Source organism: Lates calcarifer, unplaced genomic scaffold (assembly GCF_001640805.2).
Source record: "Lates calcarifer isolate ASB-BC8 unplaced genomic scaffold, TLL_Latcal_v3 scaffold_89_192, whole genome shotgun sequence".
Taxonomy (NCBI): Eukaryota; Metazoa; Chordata; class Actinopteri; family Centropomidae; genus Lates; species Lates calcarifer.
Genome location: NW_026118184.1, coordinates 1 through 19385, shown reverse-complemented (window position 1 = coordinate 19385; position 19385 = coordinate 1). Strand labels below are relative to the sequence as shown.

At 40.2% G+C, this 19385-nt stretch overlaps 3 protein-coding genes across 3 annotated transcripts; 2 read left to right on the top strand and 1 right to left on the bottom strand.

Annotated features, from left to right (window-relative positions):
* Positions 1-1743: 1743 nt before the first annotated feature.
* LOC108885217 (Fc receptor-like protein 5) lies at positions 1744-5013 on the top strand. The gene is made up of 6 exons (XM_018679448.2): positions 1744-1775; positions 1867-1926; positions 2112-2375; positions 3209-3454; positions 3731-3976; positions 4127-5013. The coding sequence occupies exons 1-6, from the start codon at positions 1745-1747 to the stop codon at positions 4270-4272; spliced, it is 993 nt and encodes a 330-aa protein (XP_018534964.2). The 5' UTR covers position 1744; the 3' UTR covers positions 4273-5013.
* Positions 4846-15157, bottom strand: LOC108885210 (lamin-A-like). The gene is made up of 22 exons (XM_051069666.1): positions 14364-15157; positions 13783-13882; positions 13125-13463; positions 12518-12811; positions 12297-12425; positions 12101-12189; positions 11922-11966; positions 11442-11561; positions 11123-11215; positions 10608-10694; positions 10248-10313; positions 10053-10127; positions 9607-9720; positions 9233-9325; positions 8906-8968; positions 7981-8049; positions 7399-7506; positions 7081-7200; positions 6464-6598; positions 5688-5792; positions 5310-5429; positions 4846-5223 (listed from the first exon to the last, which is right to left on the bottom strand). Exons 1-22 carry the CDS (start codon positions 14370-14372, stop codon positions 5182-5184), a joined length of 2415 nt encoding a protein of 804 aa, XP_050925623.1. The 5' UTR covers positions 14373-15157; the 3' UTR covers positions 4846-5181.
* Positions 15158-17395: 2238 nt separating this feature from the next.
* LOC108885209 (Fc receptor-like protein 5) lies at positions 17396-18706 on the top strand. Its single transcript, XM_051069665.1, has 4 exons — positions 17396-17428; positions 17521-17580; positions 17771-18034; positions 18654-18706. Exons 1-4 carry the CDS (start codon positions 17398-17400, stop codon positions 18704-18706), a joined length of 408 nt encoding a protein of 135 aa, XP_050925622.1. The 5' UTR covers positions 17396-17397.
* The last annotated feature ends 679 nt before the right edge of the window (positions 18707-19385 follow it).

Genomic DNA, 19385 nt, shown 5'->3' with positions numbered 1-19385 from the left:
GAGGTCAGAGCTCTCTGCTTCACACTGAGTGAGTTACTGACTCCGGTTTGATATATTCCTGTAGATGAGTCGATGACTGATGTTTGTTTCTTTTGTCTCTCCAGTGACGCTCGTGCTCATCCTGCAGAGGTACGCAGCGATTAGCTGTCATTTTGTAATATATATTTGTCTATATATCCACTTATACTCTGACATGAAGGTTGCTCTAAACATTTTATCAGATCTAACTCACATTGTATCTATCACCAGGTGCAGGTACACTGATTAGTGATTGATTGTGATGGGACTGATGCACTGTGGGAATGACCAAAACAGAACCTGGAAGTTGGAGTCTTCATTAACATCCTGAAGCAGAAAGCATCCCATCATGCTTTGGGTCTAGAAAAGAGATACTTTTATTTTTCCTCTTTCCTCATGCTGTGTTTTTAATTCCCTCTTACCTTCGTTAAAGTCGGTGATAAGCGTTACAGTTTTCACAGGAGCTGTTGAACTTTCTCACACTCAGAAAAGGTTCAAACCCACAGATGTTCTGACTGATGCATGGACTATTTTTAAAAAGCCTCCTGTCAGTTTTCTCACTGTGTGTTGGTCTGTGTGTTTTAGATGCTGCAGATGCTGCTGACAGTTTGAGCTCAGAAACAAACCACACGAGAAAATGTGTTAATGTAGACGAGACTCTTTAGAAACAACAGAATGTTCCTGTGGTTTCAAAACTCAACAGTTCATAGGTTAGGGGTGGGAGGGAGCACGAACTGCCTCTCAAGAACTATGAATGTTTGATAATGAGTTTTCCGTTAAGAACCAACACATCAACCTGATTTTAATATCAAATCATGCTGTAAAGTCTTTCCCTCCCTCTGAAACAACCATGTCTTATGAATCCACTGTGCTGGAGACCAAACACCAATGCTCTGTTATAATGTCCTCTGTGATGTTTCCTCAACACTCTGTCCACTCTGGGACAATGGCTCCTGTTGGCAATGTTTCAGTCGTTCTTCTTCTTTTCCCAATAAGAAACACAACATTGTGTCAGAAGCTTTAAAGCCTATAACAACCAAACTTGGCAGAAAAATTTCAAATGTGATCAGCAGAAACCATATTAGCTGATCACATGGCAGCAGAAACTGACTACTTTTTTCTTTTATTTTCATCTATAATTCTGTTTAAACTGGGTCCCTTGTAGACTGTCTGGACTCAGCTATGAAAAATCAGGTGGAATTTTAAATTACAATTTATATTTCTTCTCATCAAACTCTGATGATGCAGCCTTTTTTTTTCTTTTTTCTTTTTACAGATCATTTCTAAATTCGTTTTGCTTGGAACCAATGTTTAACGGCGTTTGGTGCACATGTGCAGACAACTGTTCATCTTTGGTGTCTGAGTGATGCAGTGAATACATGACGTGTTGTTATTTGTCAGTCAACCAAATTAAAAATTGTTTCCTAGTTTTCTCGCAGCAGTGATGAACATACACCTCAGAAGGCACAAAGAGCATCTTTCACATCTGGTGAATGGCTAAACTAACTGAGGGGTACCTGAACCAGATAGAAAGTCTGGGATTGTTGGTCCTCCTTTAGTGAGAGTGTAAAACTCAAAGACTGACAGACTGTGCTGAAGCCACTGTGACTCTGGCCTCAACTTTCTCTTCAACATCAGAAATAAAGTGCACAGGAAGAGGAAGTTGTCACCTACATGTTGAAGTTGTGTTTCAGTCTGAGGCTCAGTCAGTCAGCAGTGAGACATCATGGAGGTCACAGCTCTCTGCTTCAGACTGAGTGAGTACTGACTCTCAGCTTTACTTTCATATGTTCCTGTGTATCAAAGCTCCTGTGTCTGATCTGCTACTTTGTTCTCTTGTTCATCCAGTGATGCTTCAACTCATTTTACTGAGGACTCAAGCTCAGAACAGTTACACTCAGAAAACAGGTGAGTGACTGATAGAAAATCCTACAGATTCTCTTTAACAGAGAACTGACCTAAACCTTTTCATCTGTGTTTGTTTGTTGATATATATGATTGATTGATATAATCTAGATTTCTGTAGTTTTGTTTAATATTATATATATTATTTGATATTTTTCCAGGTCTGATTGTTTCTTTCTTGGTTTCAGATGCAGATTTTCTTCGTATCACTCCAAACAGACTGCAGTACTTTCATTATGAACCAGTTTCTTTTGAATGTGTTGGGTTTGGTGGCCTGAGCGACCTGAGAGTGATCAGGAAAACTAAGGAATTCAAACCAGTGTGTGATATAAAGAGGACGTCAATGGGGTCCTTCTGCAGAATAGAGAGAGCCTATCCATTAGACAGTGGAGAATACTGGTGTGAGACAAAAGAAGGAGAGAGAAGCAGCACAGTCAACATCACTGTCACTGGTAGGTTTACTGATTTTCTTAAACCATACATATCTATGTTAAACTCATAATAATCTGAGATAGATCAGCATGACACTTGGCTGATAAGGTTGATTCAGATCAACATTTTATAGAATCATGCAAAATACAATCCTCTTTTCCTTGAAATTCGGTAACGGTCAGATAATTTTCTACATTCCTAAAGTCAGTGTTCGGTCTGTGTCTATGGTAAAATCTAAAATCGTTTCTTTAAATATCACAGAGTCATTTCTAAACTATGGTACAGATGTGTGTGACCTTTCTCTTGCCTATAAATACTAAAAACTATAAACACTGTTACAGTAACAGTAGTTGACAGTGGTTTTAAATCCACAGTAAATACCATATTACACATCTTTTTGGGCCCAGAAAAGACGATTTATTTTACGTTTAACTGATTTTTTATTTTATGTTTATGTAACAAAATGTATGGAGCTTTAGCTGCCAGATTTTGTCCTTGAAGATACATCCAGAGTGTTGAACTGTCATAATGTTATATTATTGCTTACTTTATTTTATCTGCCTGGTTGAGTGGTGTTTGCTAACATTTAGAAATTCATCTTATCATGTCTTGTAAAGATACTTTGAACAGTATTTACATGTGTTTTTATCCTCAATCAAGAAACGTTTGGTGAAACGTCATCGTCTGTTTCATTTTGGTGCATATTATCTCCTGTTTTCTGTGTTTTCTCACTATGAGTTTTGCCCTCTCACCTGTCAAAGTTATGCTCAACTTTCTATTGTGAGTAACTCCAGGTTTGGACATAAAACATCTGTCGAACCTTTTACTTTATTTTTTTCAACCTGTTGTTCAGCTGGTTCTGTGATCCTGGAGAGTCCTGCTCGTCCTGTGGTGGAGGGAGACTCTGTGACTCTGCGCTGCAGGAACAAGACAAAGTCCATCAACCTCCAAGCTGATTTCTACAAAGACGGACAATTAATACACAGCAGTCCTGCAGGGGAGATGATCATTAACAATGTTTCCAAATCGAACGAGGGGCTCTATAAATGCACATTTACGAGTTTTGGAACGTCACCAGAAAGCTGGCTGACTGTGACAGGTGAGACACAACAATCTGTCGAACACACAAAACTGAGTGTCACAGGTACATATTAAATCACATTTTATTTAGCTTTTCTTGTATAATGTAAATTCACCTGTAAAACTAACATTACTATTATCTTCCTGATTTACTTGTCCTTTTCTGTGTGTGTGTGATGTCCTTTGTATTGTTTTCATGCTGACACTCAACAAAGTTTTTCCTCATCTGTTGTGTGTAACTGCAACACTGAAGGTAAAACATCTATTTTTTCGTTTTTTCCTACATGTTGTTCAGATGGTCCTGTGATCCTGGAGAGTCCTGCTCTGCCTGTGATGGAGGGAGACTCCGTGAGTCTGAGCTGCAGAAACAAAAGAAATCCCGCCAACCTCCGAGCTGATTTCTACAAAGACGGCACGTTAATACACCGCAGTCCTGTAGGAGAGATGATCATTAACAATGTCTCCAGGTCTGATGAAGGACTGTACAGGTGCAGCATCTCTGGATCTGGAGACTCAGCAGAGAGCAGACTGACTGTCACAGGTACATCACTGCAGTTTGAACTATTCATTTCTGACTTTTCATCATTGATTTTTTTACTAATGTTTCTTTAAAAAGCAGAAAACCAGCGCAGCTCATTTTCAGATTATGCCAGATCATCTTACAGCAGATACATCCTCTTTGTCTTTTCAGCTCTTCACAGAGAGACTTGTCCTCCTTCATCTCACATTTACCTGATCTTAAGAACTGTGTTCACCATTGTGATGGTGGCTCTGCTGCTGCTGCTGCTGGGACTGATGCACTGTGGGAAACTCAGAGTGTTTCAGAAAAATACCTGATCACCAGCAAAGGAGATAAAAAAGAGACTTTTCACTTTTTCACTTTCTTCAGCATCTGCTTTGTTTCGTCACTCTTACTCGTGTTAAAGTCGGTCGGCGTGCGGTCTCACAGTTTTCTGTATCTCATGTTGATGATCTGAGCTGCAGGAGCTGTTGAACTTTCTCACACTCAGAAAAGGTTCAAACCCACAGATGTTCTGACTGATGCATGGACTATTTTTAAAAAGCCTCCTGTCAGTTTTCTCACTGTGTGTTGGTCTGTGTGTTTTAGATGCTGCAGATGCTGCTGACAGTTTGAGCTCAGAAACAAACCACACGAGGAAATGTGTTTATGTAGACGAGGAGACGTTCAACTGATAAAGACGTATGAGTTAAATTAGCAGATGTTAAATGAAACTTCTGCATTAGTTTAAAAATAACCCCAGAAAATAAGAAACACTCGACGAGGATTTGTTGTGTGGCGACAAATTAATAATGTGTGGGAATGAAATCATTAAGTCGTGGTTATGCTTTAATAAACTGATCTCGTTCCCACACATTAAGAAAACAGGATCTGAACAGCAACAGGAAGACTGGAGATGGACAGATTTATTTCACTCTTACATGAATAAAAACATCCAGGTTGAAACTTTCCTGCTGATGTATGATCACAGCCTTCACACAGGTCACAACACTGGCTTGATGCACAAAACATGGAAAATAAAAGAAGCTCAGTTGTTGATTTATCAGCACAAGTACAAATATGACTTTATACAGTTTTATCTTAAATGTTTTTCAAAGCAAATATTGTAAAACATGTACATGAGCATGTGGACTCTTAAAAACACTCAGAGTCTAGAATAACGGTTGTTCTGTTCTGTTCTGTATTTTATTGGAGTCTTCATGGCTGTTAGCTCACAGCGCAGTGCTTTAGGATCCATGTTTGGCTGTAAATGTCTTCGTGGTCACTTCCTGTTGGTGACAGAGAAAGAAAAACAAACAAACATGAGTCAGAGCAGTGTGTTTGTGAAGGTGTGTGATGCAGAGTAATGTCAGACCTGTCCAGAGCTGCTGAAGACAGTGACCACTGTTTGGTTTCCAGGGCCCCAAGATTTCTGACCACTCCACACCAGGTCAGTGGAAGAACGGTTCCTGGTATGACTATCTGAAGCCCAGATCTGAAAAGAACACACATCACTGATTTACCAGACAAGTGAACATTTGGAGGTTAAACTGTGAATCAATCATGAGTCAAACATAAAGAAGTAAACATGCCATTTGGTTCTGCAGTAGACTATCACTGGGTCATCACAGCACTAAAGGTTTTATTTCAGGTGAAGTCAGTGATGTTTGAAGCAGAGTCAGTCTGCAGAGTTTCAGCTGCAGCTTCATGTAGTCAACAACTAACACACACAGAGAAATGAAGAGAGACTCACAGTGACTGTCTGTCCAGCTCTGAGTCTCAGGTAGTCAAATGTGTAGATGATTGGTTTTCTGTTGTCGACCTCTACATATATCGACCAGCCTCCCAGTGGTTGATCCTGTATGAAATGATTATATGAGAGAAGATGAGACAAAGACTCTGACAAATCACCATGAGCAGTTTTCACCAAACATCTTCAGCCTGTAACAGGATGAGATTCTACTTTCTTTCTACTGTAACTTTTCCTAACATGAACCTTTCCTGCTTTAAAGGAGCAGTGTGTAGTATTCAGTGGCATCCAGTGAATACCTCTCCCCTCTCTTTCCCAGCCTGTTATAGAGGCTACGGTGGCCGTCAGGTGACAAAATGGCCTCAACTACCTCATCAGGAAAGCTACATATTTTATTTGTGTTATTCAGCTGCTTTATGAGCTCTAGATTCATTTCATGTCTCCATGCAGCATGGGGGACTCTGTGGAAGAGGACCTGCTCCCTGTGGAGATATAAATAGCTCATTCTAAGTGAATGAAAACACAGCGATGATTAGTTGTAGGTTTTAGTAAAAACATACTCTTGTGTGTTATGTGTTATTTCTGTTCATAGATCCCTGTAAATATTACACACTGGACCTTTAAACACAGAGACCACGTAAAGAGAACCAGAGAAAATGGTCTGATGTTTACAGCAGGTCATTCGCTTTGAATGGTCAGTGATGAAGAACTGATACATTTAGTTAATGTATGTGCTCATGTAGCTCTCACAGTGTTCATCCAAACACAAACAGCATTACCTGATAGGAGCTGTTGTAGAGTCTGATGTATCTGCCCTCCTGGTCCACCTCACCCACAGTGATGTGTCTGTTGGATGGTGAGTCCTGACTGGTCCTCTGAGAGTTCTCAAGACCCTGCTCTTTACTTACCTCCAGCTGAGAGACACAACACACACACACACACACACACACACACACACACACACACACACACACACACACACACACACACACACAGAGTTGCAACAGCACATTTTGTTGGAATAATAATTGCAAGCAGATTACATTCTCTATCAGTGTAATGAGGATTATGTTGTTTACAGATTTACCAAGTTATTAATACATTCAAACAGAACATATTAGTAAAATCTTCATGTTCATAGGCCACATATTTATCTTCTTCTCAAATATCTGATCATGTAGTATGAGCTCCACCTGCAGAGACTCTTTTAAACTGTTCAGTCTGGTTCACTTTAGACTCTGACCCAACAGTGATGTGAAAACCAGTTCTTTATGGTCCTTTGCCCAGTGTTAAAACACCATGTGTCATAGAACAGCCCTCAGCCAAAAGTACACAATGTGTGTGTCCACATACAGTTGGATATATATAGTGTTTTTGAATGTGTGTGAAGTCAGACCTCTCCAGAGCAGTTGAACAGGGTGACCAGCACATGGTCTTCAGGACTCCAGGATTTCAGGTCACGGCACTTCAGGTCAGTTTCAATACTGTAACGGTGGTCACTATCTGCAGTCCAGATCTTAAAAGAACAGACATCACTGATTTATCACAATAGTAATAATCATCAGTCAAATCTATTACATGCAACTTGTGTTACTGTGTTTTCTTATTTCACATGAAGTCAGTGATGTTTGAAGCAGAGTCAGTCTGCAGAGTTTCAGCTGCAGCTTCATGTAGTCAACAACTAACACACACAGAGAAATGAAGAGAGACTCACAGTGACTGTGTTTTTAGCCTTGACTTTGTCAAAGTGATTAAATGTCCATATGATGGGTTTTCTCTTGTTGACTCGTACGTGTATCTCCCAGCCTCTCAGTGGTTGATCCTGTGTTAGAGATAATTATTGAGCAGAGGAGAGACGACACAAAGACACACTAACAAATCACCACAGTATCTTCAGTCTGTGTGATTCCTCTGTACATATTGACTCATGGTGTCTTCTCTCTGCAGGTAACACAAGTCTTCATGTCATTTCTCAGCCTGAATAGAAACATCATCAGGTCAAAGTCTGCTCCTCTGGTTCTGACTCAGTGAAATGAGCTGATGGTCTTTTCTCCATCAGTGATGGTTATTTAACTGGAACAGCCTCTTTAATGACATGAACCTCACCATGTTTAACCTCAGACTCTGTTTCACTGGACATAAAACCCAGCAGCTGGACTGAGTGTGTCAGGACACATTATTTACATGGAAACAACATCATTAGCTTTGAACGATCTGTGTGGAATAACTAGAAACTTTGTTAGCATGTTGTTACACATATACACTACAGAGACAAACACACCAACAACAACGTTACCTTATCAGACTGGTTTCTCAGATGGATGTATTTGCCCTGAGGGTCGATCTGATCCACAATGATGGATGACTGAGAGGTAGACCACACACACACACACACACACACACACACACACACACACACAGTAAATTAAGAAACAAAGACCAATGTTAGCATGCTGTTTTTATCTATTTTTATCTTAATCGTCTCACTTGTTTGATATCTGTATTTTTTCTTGTAACAACCTAAACACTGAATAAATCAGTAAAGGAGGTGGAACACAGTGTAGCTGTGAGGCGTTCAAGGACAAACTGAGGACAAACAAGGCTGGAGACTAATGAGTGTGATGTGGAGAAGATGCAGAGAGAAAGAGCTGAGTAACATGTCAGTCATCTACATTCACAGAGGACATGATGATCACCTCATTTACCTGCTCTGTGTCCTCCTGATTCTCCAGCTTCTCCTCTTCTCCCTCAGCTTCCTGTTGTTCCTCCTCCTCCTCCTCCTGCTGCTGTGTGTTGGTGTCAGTTTGGTTTCCCTCCAGATGAGACTGAAGACAGACACAGAGAAAGAGAATTTAAAAAAAACAACAACAAAACAAGCAAACATGTAGTCAAAAAAAATCCTTCATTAATTTCTAAATCATAATGTGTGTTGCATTTTTTGTCTGAATCTCAGAGAACTGATACTTTATCCATGCAAATGAGCTAAAGATACAATAAATGCAGCTTTGAAGAGGAACTGAACTTTTTCTGATCACTTGTTTGACATTTGTCATTTTTCATGTTCTAACAACCTAAACACTGAGTTAGTAGAGGAGGTAGGACAAACTGAGGACAAACAAGGCTGGAGACTAATGAGTGTGATGTGGAGAAGATGCAGAGAGAAAGAGCTGAGTAACATGTCAGTCATCTACATTCACAGAGGACATGATGATCACATTAACCTGCTTTGTCTGATCCTTCAGTCTCTCCTCTTCTCTCTCAGCAGCAGTTTGGTTTCTCTCCAGCTGAGGTTGTAGAGAGACGAGGAGAAAGAGTTGATGTGAGACATGATGTTTGTAAAGAATGTCAGTGATGATACAACACAATCACAGCTGAGGTAAAAAGTCAAAGATCAGATCAATCATCTGATTATTGATCACACAGTGAGGAGTGTGATCCTGTACAACGACTCTGAGAGAGGAGACGAACAGAGAGTTCACAGAGATCTGAACAAACATGTGGACTGAAGGAAAACCAGTAACTAAACTAAACTAACTGAACACATGAACCTGTTTGTTCTTGTTCTCCAGCTCCTGGTTCAGTCTCTGCAGGTCTCTGTTCTGATCCTGGAGCTGCTGGATTTCAGCTCCTCTGACTTCACTCTGAGAGGAAAGAGACAGAGAACAGAGGAAAGATGAGGTGGAGACATTTGTATTAGTTTGAAAGAAGAAATCAAGGATCTATTAGTGTCATCAGCTTTTACATTAATATTTAAATAGCAGATTTATAAAAGCAATATTCATTCAGGAACCATGACTGTTACAGTTTTGAGAGAACAGATACTTTAACCATACACATGAAGATAAAATAGAAGCAACTTTGAAGAAGAACTGAAAATGTGGACTGAAGGAAAATCAGTAACTCTGTAACTGAACACATGAACCTGTTTGTTCTTGTTCTCCAGATCCTGGTTCAGTCTCTGCAGCTCCTGGTTCAGTCTCTGCAGGTCTCTGTTCTGATCCTGGAGCTTCTGGATTTCAGCTCCTCTGTCTTTAACCTGAGGAAAGAGACAGAGAACAGAGGAAAGATGAGGTGGACACATTTGTATTAGTTTGAAAGAAGAAATCAAGGATCTATTGGTGTCATTCATGCAGAGCTGCTGCAGATAAAGAGCTCTGAGCTCTCACAGTGATCATTGTTGAACTATTTAAACCACAGAGGCTCAGCTGAATTAATCTGATGCTTCACAGGACAATGAACAGACTGAGTCCTTCTCTGTGGAACAGTGAGACTGGAGCTCAGCCTCAGAAACAGGGATTTACAGTCTGTGTCTCTGCTACAGATCAGTGTTGGAGAAGATAACACAGAGTTAGTCATGATCAGATGAACCTGCTTTGTCTTTGACTGCAGCTGATCCTCCAGGCTCTTCACTTCTCTCTCTCTTCTCTCTCTCTCCTTCTTCAGCTGTGAGTGAGGTTGTAGAGAGACATGTTTAGTCTGACTGTGTCTCTGCTACAGATCAGTGTTGGAGAAGATAACACACAGATGAACAGACAGCTGATTGATCTGAGTGAAAACATGAACCTCTGAGTTCAGCTGTTTCTCAGCCTCCATCCTCCTCCTCTGCTCATCCTGCAGCTTCTTCTCCATCTGTGAGGAAGGACAGAGGTGAAGAGAGATGATTCTTTATATTCAGTAAATGAACACAAATCACTGATTGTGTCTGTGTGGATTCTTATTAACAGCTGATGTCTTAAAACAATCTTTCATCAATCTGCTCTCAAAGGAAAATAAACTGATTGGATTCTTCTCTGTGTTGAGTTCAGTCTGAAGATCAGATGTTCACTGACTCTGATTTGTTGTCATTGATAGTTTAAGTTGCCTCAGTCTCATCCACAGATCAGTGAGATAAAAACAGCTGACTGGTTTAGGTAAAAGATGAACCTCAGTTTTTGTCTTCTGCAGCTCCTCTTTCATCTTCCTCTCAGCCTCCATCCTGTTCTTCTTCTCCTCTGAGAGCTGACTCTCCAACTAACAGACACAACAGAGATGAAGACAAACACATGATTTAACATTACATTAATGTGTGGACACATTTCTACATCAGCTGTTCACCATCAACAAGACTTTAACAGCTCTACACTCTCATCTTCAACCATTCATTCAACCTCAACCTCCACTTCAACTGATATGTTTGAATTCAATCACTCATCATATCAGTTAACTGCAGCTGTGAGGCGTTCAAGGACAAACTGAGGACAAACAAAGCTGGAGACTAATGAGTGTGATGTGGAGAAGATGCAGAGAGAAAGAGCTGAGTAACATGTCAGTCATCTACATTCACAGAGGACATGATGAAACAAAGAGGAAAATAAGAAAATATGAGAAAAACTGAAAGAGATTTGAACAAACATGTGGACTGAAGGAAAACCAGTAACTCTGTAACTGAACACATGAACCTGTTTGTTCTTGTTCTCCAGATCCCGGTTCAGTCTCTGCAGGTCTCTGTTCTGATCCTGGAGCTGCTGGATTTCAGCTCCTCTGTCTTTAACCTGAGGAAAGAGACAGAGAACAGAGGAAAGATGAGGTGGACACATTTCATAGAAAAAAGATGTTTATTAGTCTCATCAGATTTTCCATTTATGTGCAGCTGCTGCAAATACACAGCAGATTAAAAAGCAATGTTCATAACACCATCATTGACACAGCTTTGAAGAGGAACTGAAAACAAATAGAAGGCTGGAGAGAAAAGGTTTTGTGAAAAGTACAGATACAAACCTCCTCTTTTTTAGTCTGCAGCTCCTGCTCCAGGCTCTGAGTCCTCCTCTGCAGCTCCTCCTCCAGGCTCTGAGTCCTCCTCTGCTGCTCCTGCAGCTTCTGTGTGGAAATGATCCTCCACTTAAAGTGAAAGAAGAAGACGACACAGAGATTAGAGATGAGGTGACGTCTGACAGAAAACACCACACACAATGTTGGACAATGTTGAAATGTGTTACAAAGCTGTTGCATCACATTTGAAGATACGAGGTGACAATACAATAAAAATACAGCAGGATTATTATACACACTTTAACCCATACACACCACATCACCAAGATTCATTTCTATCATAACTGTTCTGATTAGAAATGAAGAATCCTCTCCTGCCTCTGGCTGCAGGTCAGTGTCTGTGATTGGCTCAGCTGGCTCAGAGATGAGACCAGTGATGCTCTTTGTGGGTCCTCAGTGTGTTACTGTTCTGATACTGTGACCACTTACTGGAGGGAAAGAAGAACGGGATGCTCCTCTTCCTCCAGACTGAGGCTGAAAAGAGAAAAAAAGACTCATGTTCTTTTTTAAAACCTGTCAGAGCTGCTCTTGTTTCACAGATCTGGTTTCTAGACGTAAAGATTTTGTGTCCTTGTTATTTTTCTCCTTTGTCTTTTTTATTTACTCACATGATTTGTGTTCCCGTCCACTGTTTCTCTCATGGGCGTCATTTCCTCTCCTCCTCCTTCAGTTTTGTTTCTTGTAGAGTCTTTTTGCCCTTTAATTTACACAGTTTCAAATATCACTGTATAATTAACTGTTCCCATTAAAACCTGTGGAGATAACTTTACATTGATGAAGCAGTGAAATTCATTTGTTACTTACTGGTTTTGTCTTGTCTCTTCTTCCACAGGCAAAAAACCAGTGAGAGAATGACCACGATGCAAACAGCCAAACTAACAGCCAAACCAATGATGACAGAAGAAGAACTGGACTGGACCTTAAAGAAATCATCTGAAATGATAAAAGACAGAACAACATGACAGTTAGATAAAACTGGACCTCAGCTGTTTCAAACTAAAACTGTAAAAACATGTAGTTCCTACCTGGTATACGTATCTCTGTCTCTCTGGTCTGGTTGGTTTTGTTCTGTCGGACTCTACAGGTGAAGCTGTTGCTGTGTCTCTTCTCCACAGTCACTCTGCTGCTGACAGTATAGAGGTCATCAGGACCTCTGACTGTCTCTGTAGGTCCAGCAGAGAGGAGGTTTCCCTCACCGTCCAGCCACAACACCTCAGGCTCTGGATACCAGCCTTTAGACTCACACTCTAACACCACTGCTCCTCTGTTACTGTCAGTCCCTGATAAACTGATGACAGGTGAGGAGGCAGCACCTGATGCTGAGGAAAAGGAAAAAAATAAACAGTAGTCAGCAACATAAATATATGATCATCTCACCCTGAGTTTTCTTTCTTCACTGACACAGAGGAAGCTGAAAAGAAGTGAAGAGATACAGGACGAGATGATGAGACGATGAGAGAGAGGACGACAGAGAGATGGTGATGAAGACGAGAGAGGAGGAGCAGGTAGGACAGTAACAGCAACAAGTTTTTTCATTGCCCAACCTCCTCATGTTGACCCTACCAGAATTCTTCACCAGATGCACAGACCACACAAATCTACAGTATTTAAATACAGTGTGAGTCCACTTACCAACAACAAGCTCAACAGAAGATCTTTTATCCAGTTTTGGAATGAAGCAGTGGTACGTTCCTCCATCAGACAGTTTGACTTTGGACAGTTTCAGTGAAATGTTTCCATGTTTCAGTTCATTAATGAACAGTGAGGTTCGTCCTTTGTAGGATGGATGTTTATCTACGAGGTCCTGACCAGCACGCCTCATATGGACGTATATAGGCTTCAGGTCAGGTCTTGTCCACTCCAATATCATGGTACCAACATCCTCTGCAGGATCCAGGTGACATGGCAAAATGACATCATCACCAACTGTTGCCACTATTGGCTGAGATGGACCAATCAGCTGAGACTGACCTGGAAAGAAGTCAACATGTTTATTTATTAAAGCAGAAGGAACTAGTTAAACCTGTTTATAAGGCTCTATGTCCACCATGAAATGAAATATATCAAGTCTACACTAATTATTTGCCTCACATATCTGGAAACTTGAAAGAGGGAGAAGCCACATTTAGCTTTTTCCCTCAGAGGAAAGTTGTTTGAATAACTAAAGTACCAGTGTCACAAAACCCAAAACAACAGTCTTCATTTCATGTCATATATTGATGTCATTTTATACTTATGATCCAAAGCCTGACTTCCCTTGACCTTAAAGCTGTATTTATGTGTGACTTACTTTGAGAGTGTGTGAGGAGAAGGTGAAAAACCAAAACACTCAGGGGTCGGACCGAAGACTGAAGGAACAGATCATTCATCAGGGGAAACATCCTGAAGTTCTAAAATTGACAGAGACCAGTGGAAGTTTTTATGGAAAAATAAAGTTTAGAACTGGTGTTTCAACAGAATAAATGCTTCAGTCATAAATACAGTAAATAAACCAGAGCAGGCTTTGTGATTAAACTGACTTTACCAAGCACTGCTCCATTGGAATTGACACAGTACTTCAATGTGTAAATTTCTTTTGATTTCCACCACTGTTTGCCTTTTTAGTAGTACATTATGCACAGTAAGGTCCAACAGAGAATCCATATGTAATACTGTCGACTGTATGTAAGGTAGAAGCACAACTGAGTTATACTTTCACTTTTCTTTTCAACCTGGCAAGTCTACTCCTTACTGAATTTCAAAGGTTTTTTTTATTATTTTCTACACAGCCCAAATTGTTTGATATTTTAGCCTTCCTTAAAAGAGCGATAGCTCTGAATACAGACCTATTTTCAAAAGACTAAGCAACATTAAATGAAGACGACGACCTACCTGTTGCATGATGTGTCCGTCAGTTCGACCGACTGCGCTGCCAGGGTCTGTAAGTCATTAACAGGCTGTTGACCTTGTCCAGATCTGGTTTATAACCTGCAGAATGTAAATTTATTTTGACCTAAACTTTAAAGTATATTCATTCAGTGTTTTTACTCCGTAAAGACAGTCTGTTGCCGTGACCTCCAGCTGTCACCCTGCGGTCAGATTACCTGCCGAGGGAGTTCAGTCACGTGATCACCGTAGGTGTTACATCCCTCCGAGAGCGGACGCAGCCACTGCCTGAGAGAGGATCTACTCTGTCACAGCAAGGCTGCAGACACAGCACCCTGAGGCTAGCAGCTCGAGGCAGCTCAACACCTCTAAGACCAAGGAGCTGGTCTTTGACTTTGAGAGGTCCAGACCAAGACCGCGACCAGTCCTGTTAGAGGGAGCTGAGGTGGAGGCTGTGGACTGTTAAAAATACCTCAGGCTGTGGTTGGACAATAAACTGGACTGGACAACACACACCAGCCACCTGTATGGGTATGACACAAGGCTGTACTTCCCAAGGAGACTGTGGTCCTTCAACATGTGCAGCAAACTGCTGTGGATGTTTTACCGGTCTGTGGTTGCCAGTGTCCTCTTTTACACTGTGGTGTGCTGGGGGGCAGCATATTCAAGAAGGACACATCCAGACTGGATAAACTGATCAGGTGGGCCGGCTCTGTGGTCGGCATGAAGCTGGACTTTCTGGTGACGGTGGCAGAGATGAGTTGCTGGAAACTTAAATTCCCTGAGGGAGTCATCCCAAGGGATCAATAAAGTCTAGTCTAAGTCTAAGTCTAAGTCTCTTTAAAGTGTGGAAAGACAAAGTCAACATAAAAACCACATGAATAAGAGTGTACTCAGTTGTAGAGGAATTATTGGTTAATAGAAAACAATATTCTGCAATTTCAATTAAAATAGTATGTTCAAAGAAAACTGAAATTCAGATTTACATAATTAAAGGCTTAAGCTAGAAATACTATACGTAAATGAGTAAGTTATTAAACATCAACAACAACAACACAGCATGAGAATTAGGTCTTTGTTCCCAAGTTCAGTTTCATTTTGAGTGCAGCTTGAAACAGCTGAACTTTGAGCCTGTTGCCAGGTAACTGATCACTGATTTAGATGACTATAAAATAATACAACTGCAATCAAAACCTCCAGTTGGAAAACTGCAGCGTCATGAGGTCTGTGTTAGGTCTGCTAATTTATCACTGAAGGAAGAACAGAAATATTTAGGTAATTTTGTTGCAGCTACAGTATCAGGTCTCTCTGTAAAGTCAGTAAATGAAACAGTTGCCTTTAAAATGTTACTTAAACCTGGATCAGTGGAGTCAGAAAAGGACAAGTCTTGGATTTAAGGATAAGAGATTCAGAGTAGGTCATTCAATGGCCTCTGCACATGTGATGCAATAATATCTTGTGGCCACAAGATGTCACTGAAAAATCTGAGCATGTCAAATCAACCTATATTAATCAATCAAGGAAAACCTATATTTAAATGTGAGGAGTTACTGTGCTTTATTATTATCCTGACTGTAGCACGCTGGAAGTAGTGCTGCAGGCCTGCAGGAGATTAATTAGTTAGATTTAGTTAGTTAAGACTTAATGCACCTTTTGTATGGCAGTTTAGACAGTTAGTGTGTGTGGTCTTTAATATAGGTTTTCTTTGATTTGACTCAGATTCTGCAGTGACATCTTGTGGCCACAAGTTATTATTGCGTCATGTGCAGAGACTATTGAGTGGTCTACCCTGAATCTCTTATCCTAATATCCTAAACCAGGGGCGATTCTAGGATCAGAGGTTTAGGGTGCTGAGCACCCAGAGAGCTGCCGGCCAGGCAAGATAAATTTCACTGTTTTTCACATTTTAACACAATTTCATTCCCACATTTGTGAAAGAAAACACTTTTTGGGAAAGTCTGTGACTAAACCATCAAATCTGATAAAGGTTATTTAAATGCTGAGCCACAGCAAAAGAAGAATGGATGGAATCGTAACAGAAACATATCGTAATCCTAATTTCTGAAGGAAGACAATTCATTTTGATACAGCAGCTCCTCAACATACACATAAACAGCATGTATGTTTCTGGAGTAAACCAGCCTCCTATAGTGAGTACCAAACATTCAAAAAAGTGACCATGGACTCATTTTTTGGACTGTTATTTTAATTGCAATGTGCAACATGTGCCGACGTTAGTCGAGCCGTCTCTTATCATTCTGTGATCGATATTGGCAGATTTATGAATGATCCCTGTGATCGGTGATCAAAGTTAACAATTGCGCCATATATATCCTGGTTTAAGCCATGTACTTACACCACTGAGGTAAAGGCAGCGTATTGCTATGTGCAGATAGAGCGCTCAGAGCCCTGGAAAGGTGGCCCGCATGGGGTGGATCAAACCATTTTTGAGGCGGAGGGGGGGTGGGGGGGTGCTGCTGGTGTATTTTTGTTAAATATTACGTTTCAACCAAGTACTGTATGGTTTCAACGCTTTTCTAGCTTGTTAAAAAAAAAGGATATACAGTAAAGAAAAAAAAAATTCAAATCTCTCAAATTTTAGGGGTGCTTCAGCACCCCCAAAAATGGGCTAGAAACGCCTATGTCCTAAACTTATCCTATTCTGACTCCACTGATCCAGTTTAAGTAACATTTTGAGGGCAGACATTTTATTTGTGATTTACTTAGTATTTTTTTTTTTTTAGCACTGATATACAAACCCACCTCAGAAGGCAGGGGCAAAAAAGAGCAGCCTAAAAATCTTGGGGATTGCTAAACTAACTGAGGGGTACCTGAACCAGATAAAAAGTCTGGGATTGTTGGTCCCCCTTTAGTGAGAGCGTAAAACTCAAAGACTGACAGACTGTGCTGAAGCCACTGTGACTCTGGCCTCAACTTTCTCATCAACATCAGAAATAAAGTGCACAGGAAGAGGAAGTTGTCACCTACATGTTGAAGTTGTGTTTCAGTCTGAGGCTCAGTCAGTCAGCAGTGAGACATCATGGAGGTCACAGCTCTCTGCTTCAGACTGAGTGAGTACTGACTCTCAGCTTTACTTTCCATATGTTCCTGTGTATCAAAGCTCCTGTGTCTGATCTGCTACTTTGTTCTCTTGTTCATCCAGTGATGCTTCAACTCATTTTACTGAGGACTCAAGCTCAGAACAGTTACACTCAGAAAACAGGTGAGTGACTGATAGAAAATCCTACAGATTCTCTTTAACAGAGAACTGACCTAAACCTTTTCATCTGTGTTTGTTTGATGATATATATGATTGATTGATATAATCTAGATTTCTGTAGTTTTGTTTAATATTATATATATTATTAGATATTTTATGTATTCTGAATGTTTCATTTCTTTCTCTGTTTCAGATGCAGATTTCCTTCGTATCACTCCAAACAGACTGCAGTACTTTGAATTTGAACCAGTTTCTTTTGAATGTGTTGGGTTTGGTGGCCTGAGCGACCTGAGAGTGATCAGGAAAACTAAGGAATTCAAACCAGTGTGTGATATAAAGAGGACATCAATGGGGTCCTTCTGCAAAATAGAGAGAGCCTATCCATCAGACAGTGGAGAATACTGGTGTGAGACAAAAGAAGGAGAGAGAAGCAGCACAGTCAACATCACTGTCACTGGTATGTTTACTGTTTTTCTTAAACCATACATATCTATGTTAAAGTTGTAGTAATCTAAGATTTTTCATCCAGTATGTTCAGGATGACACTTGACTGATAAAGATCAATAAATTGACACTGATTAGGTTTAGACAGTAAATTCATTTCACATATATTTTTTTATAATTAAATTAAAAAATCTAGAATAAAATATATTTATACATATGCTATGGTGGTGAAACTTTTCAGAGATTTTTTTTATTCTACCTGGTTAAGGTTGGTGTTGGTTGGTGTTTGCCAAAATGTATAAATTAATGTATACTTGTCTATAAAGATGCTCTCTACAGAACTTACATGCTTCTCAGCCTTAAATGTTTTCATTTGGTGAATATCCATTGCTATGCTGATGATACACCACAATACACTAATATGTTACTTCTGATGTATTTGTTCCTGTCTGTCTGTTTCAGATTTGTGCATATTATTTCCCAAATCTACATTATTCTGTATTCTTGCCTCTGTATTTGCACACTGTTTTTTTTTCCTCACCTGTTACACTCCTGCAAAATTTTCCATTGTGAGTAACTCCACGTGTTCATAAAATATCTAACAATTCATTTTTTTCAACCCTGTTGTTCAGCTGGTTCTGTGATCCTGGAGAGTCCTGGCTCGTCCTGTGATGGAGGGAGATGATGTGACTCTGCGCTGCAGAAACAGACGACCTCCACCAACCCCCAAGCTGATTTCTACAAAGACGGACAATTAATACACAGCAGTCCTGCAGGGGAGATGATCATTAACAATGTTTCCAAATCAAGCGAGGGGCTCTATAAATGCACATTTACGAGTTTTGGAACGTCACCAGAAAGCTGGCTGACTGTGACAGGTGAGACACAACAATCTGTCAAGCAAACAAAAAGATGTTGTATGGCTAGGATTGGTGCTGATTACAACGTTGTAGCCATGCTTTTGTTCATGGGAAATCTTTACACATCACCTGGGCTAATTTAGTTTAATGCCATTTTCTATACAGCTTTACAGATTATTCTGCAATGTAGAATCATGATTTGATATGTAAATATGTTTTTTCAACTTCATTATGTTTAGAGTAGATATCTATATTCTGTTCTGTATCTCTACATTAGAATCTATACCACATGCCATTTGTAATGGTACAGCAAATCCTGTTTCTACCACCTCTCCACCACCTCATCCAGCACCCCACTCAGATGGCTCTGACTCCAATGAAGTCTCCATCCTGCTGTGGATCGTTGTCGCCATTTTAACGTTAGCTCTGGTTCTGCTGGTGGTGGGATTTCTTCATTTTAGGAAACTCAGAGGTAAAGAAAAACTACTTCTCCTAATATATTGT